Here is a 1402-nt window from a genome sequence, read left to right as displayed (position 1 = left end):
ATTTAGTATTGTATTCATTATAACATTGTACAAACATTTAAAAAATATATATAATTCACAAGTAATTGTGTTGCTCTTCGGGTCCTCAAAGTAGAAATGTAGAATGACAGCTAGTGTGTGTTTGGGAAAAAAAATGTCTGATTAATTTGTAACCAGAGCAGGAATAGCCCAGTTTTTAATTCCACTGGTGATTTTTCCCTTTAAGTTTTCACTATGATGCAGTTGTGCATGCTGTCCCCTTTAAGAGTTTGAGCATGCGCACAAGAGAGAGAGTGTGCCATCAGAGGGGAACAGAGAGAGCCCTTTGTCTAAGGGGACTCGGGTTCAAACCTTGACCCTACATACTGTATTGTCAAATAGCAAAATTGCACCTAAGATAATAATAATCACCTTGTATTTCTGTTGTATGGGGCATTCATGTTGCTCTCAACAAAAGTAAATAATGACCAGCAGAGCTTCACTAAATGCATCATTAAATTAGTACATATGACTCGTGCCTCCATGCAAATTCTCCTGCAGATATTTGATAGCATTGTGTAAGCAAAAATCTAATTAGTTTAATTTATTCACTGATGTTTTATATAGTGAGTTGTTTATATGGTTGTTTTCAGATTTTGTGCAGTGCTGTAGCTGTATTCATCACAGTGTCTATCTTGCACAATAATATACAGCAGTGTCTTCATTCTTCATATTATTCATCTGCAGATACATTTGTTTCTTGCTGTTGTCTCTGGAGATGGTGAAGCGTCCCTGAACAGACTGAGAGTAATATTTAGAAACACTGCCATCTGAGATGTATGCCAGCCACTCCAGACCTCCTCCTGCAGTCTGTCTGATCCAAGCTAAGTACGGGTCACTACTAAATCCAGAGAATGTACAGGTGAGTCTGTGAGATCCTCCAGGTTTAATGACCACTGACTCGGACTCAGTCAGCGTTTGACACCAACAGACTGAAAAACAAACAGTTAACATGAACATTTACAACAGTGCACATAAATAAATCTGAATATCAACAGGTTTTCAAGACAGTCTTACATTCTATGAGAGCAAACATGAAGATAAAACCCAGTTTAGGCACAATATCCATTGCCATGTTATGAAAAGAGCAAGCTGATGCATCAAAGTCACAAACAAGTTTTGTGTCTGGAGATGAATAGAGTGGAAGCTTTTTAAAGAGGACGAGGAGAAGTAGGTTTGCATAGGGTGCCCTCTAAAGGTTACATTTACATCTTCTGTGACCTTATTAAACACTGTAACCATGTCTGCCTTTCAAAGTACTTTTTGTTGTTTATATGTACTCGTTCAGAGACATAGTAGTGGCTGTAATCAGTGTTGGGGAGAACGCATTGTAACAAATTAAACTTACAGTGGGTACGGAAAGTATTCAGACCCCCTTAAATTT

The 1402-nt window shown here is 37.9% G+C and overlaps 1 gene segment (V, D, J or C); it reads right to left on the bottom strand.

Annotated features, from left to right (window-relative positions):
• Positions 1-371: 371 nt before the first annotated feature.
• On the bottom strand, positions 372-1317 carry LOC107580600 (Ig heavy chain V region 6.96-like). The segment is given in 2 exon segments: positions 372-950; positions 1036-1317. Coding segments are annotated over 2 exon segments (360 nt in total).
• Between the last annotated feature and the right edge of the window lie 85 nt (positions 1318-1402).

This window comes from Sinocyclocheilus grahami, unplaced genomic scaffold (assembly GCF_001515645.1).
Source record: "Sinocyclocheilus grahami isolate Dianchi unplaced genomic scaffold, SAMN03320097.WGS_v1.1 scaffold37352.1, whole genome shotgun sequence".
In the NCBI taxonomy this organism is placed as follows: domain Eukaryota; kingdom Metazoa; phylum Chordata; class Actinopteri; order Cypriniformes; family Cyprinidae; genus Sinocyclocheilus; species Sinocyclocheilus grahami.
The sequence above is the reverse complement of the archived record's forward strand: the minus strand, read 5'-3'. Positions and strand labels throughout refer to the sequence as shown.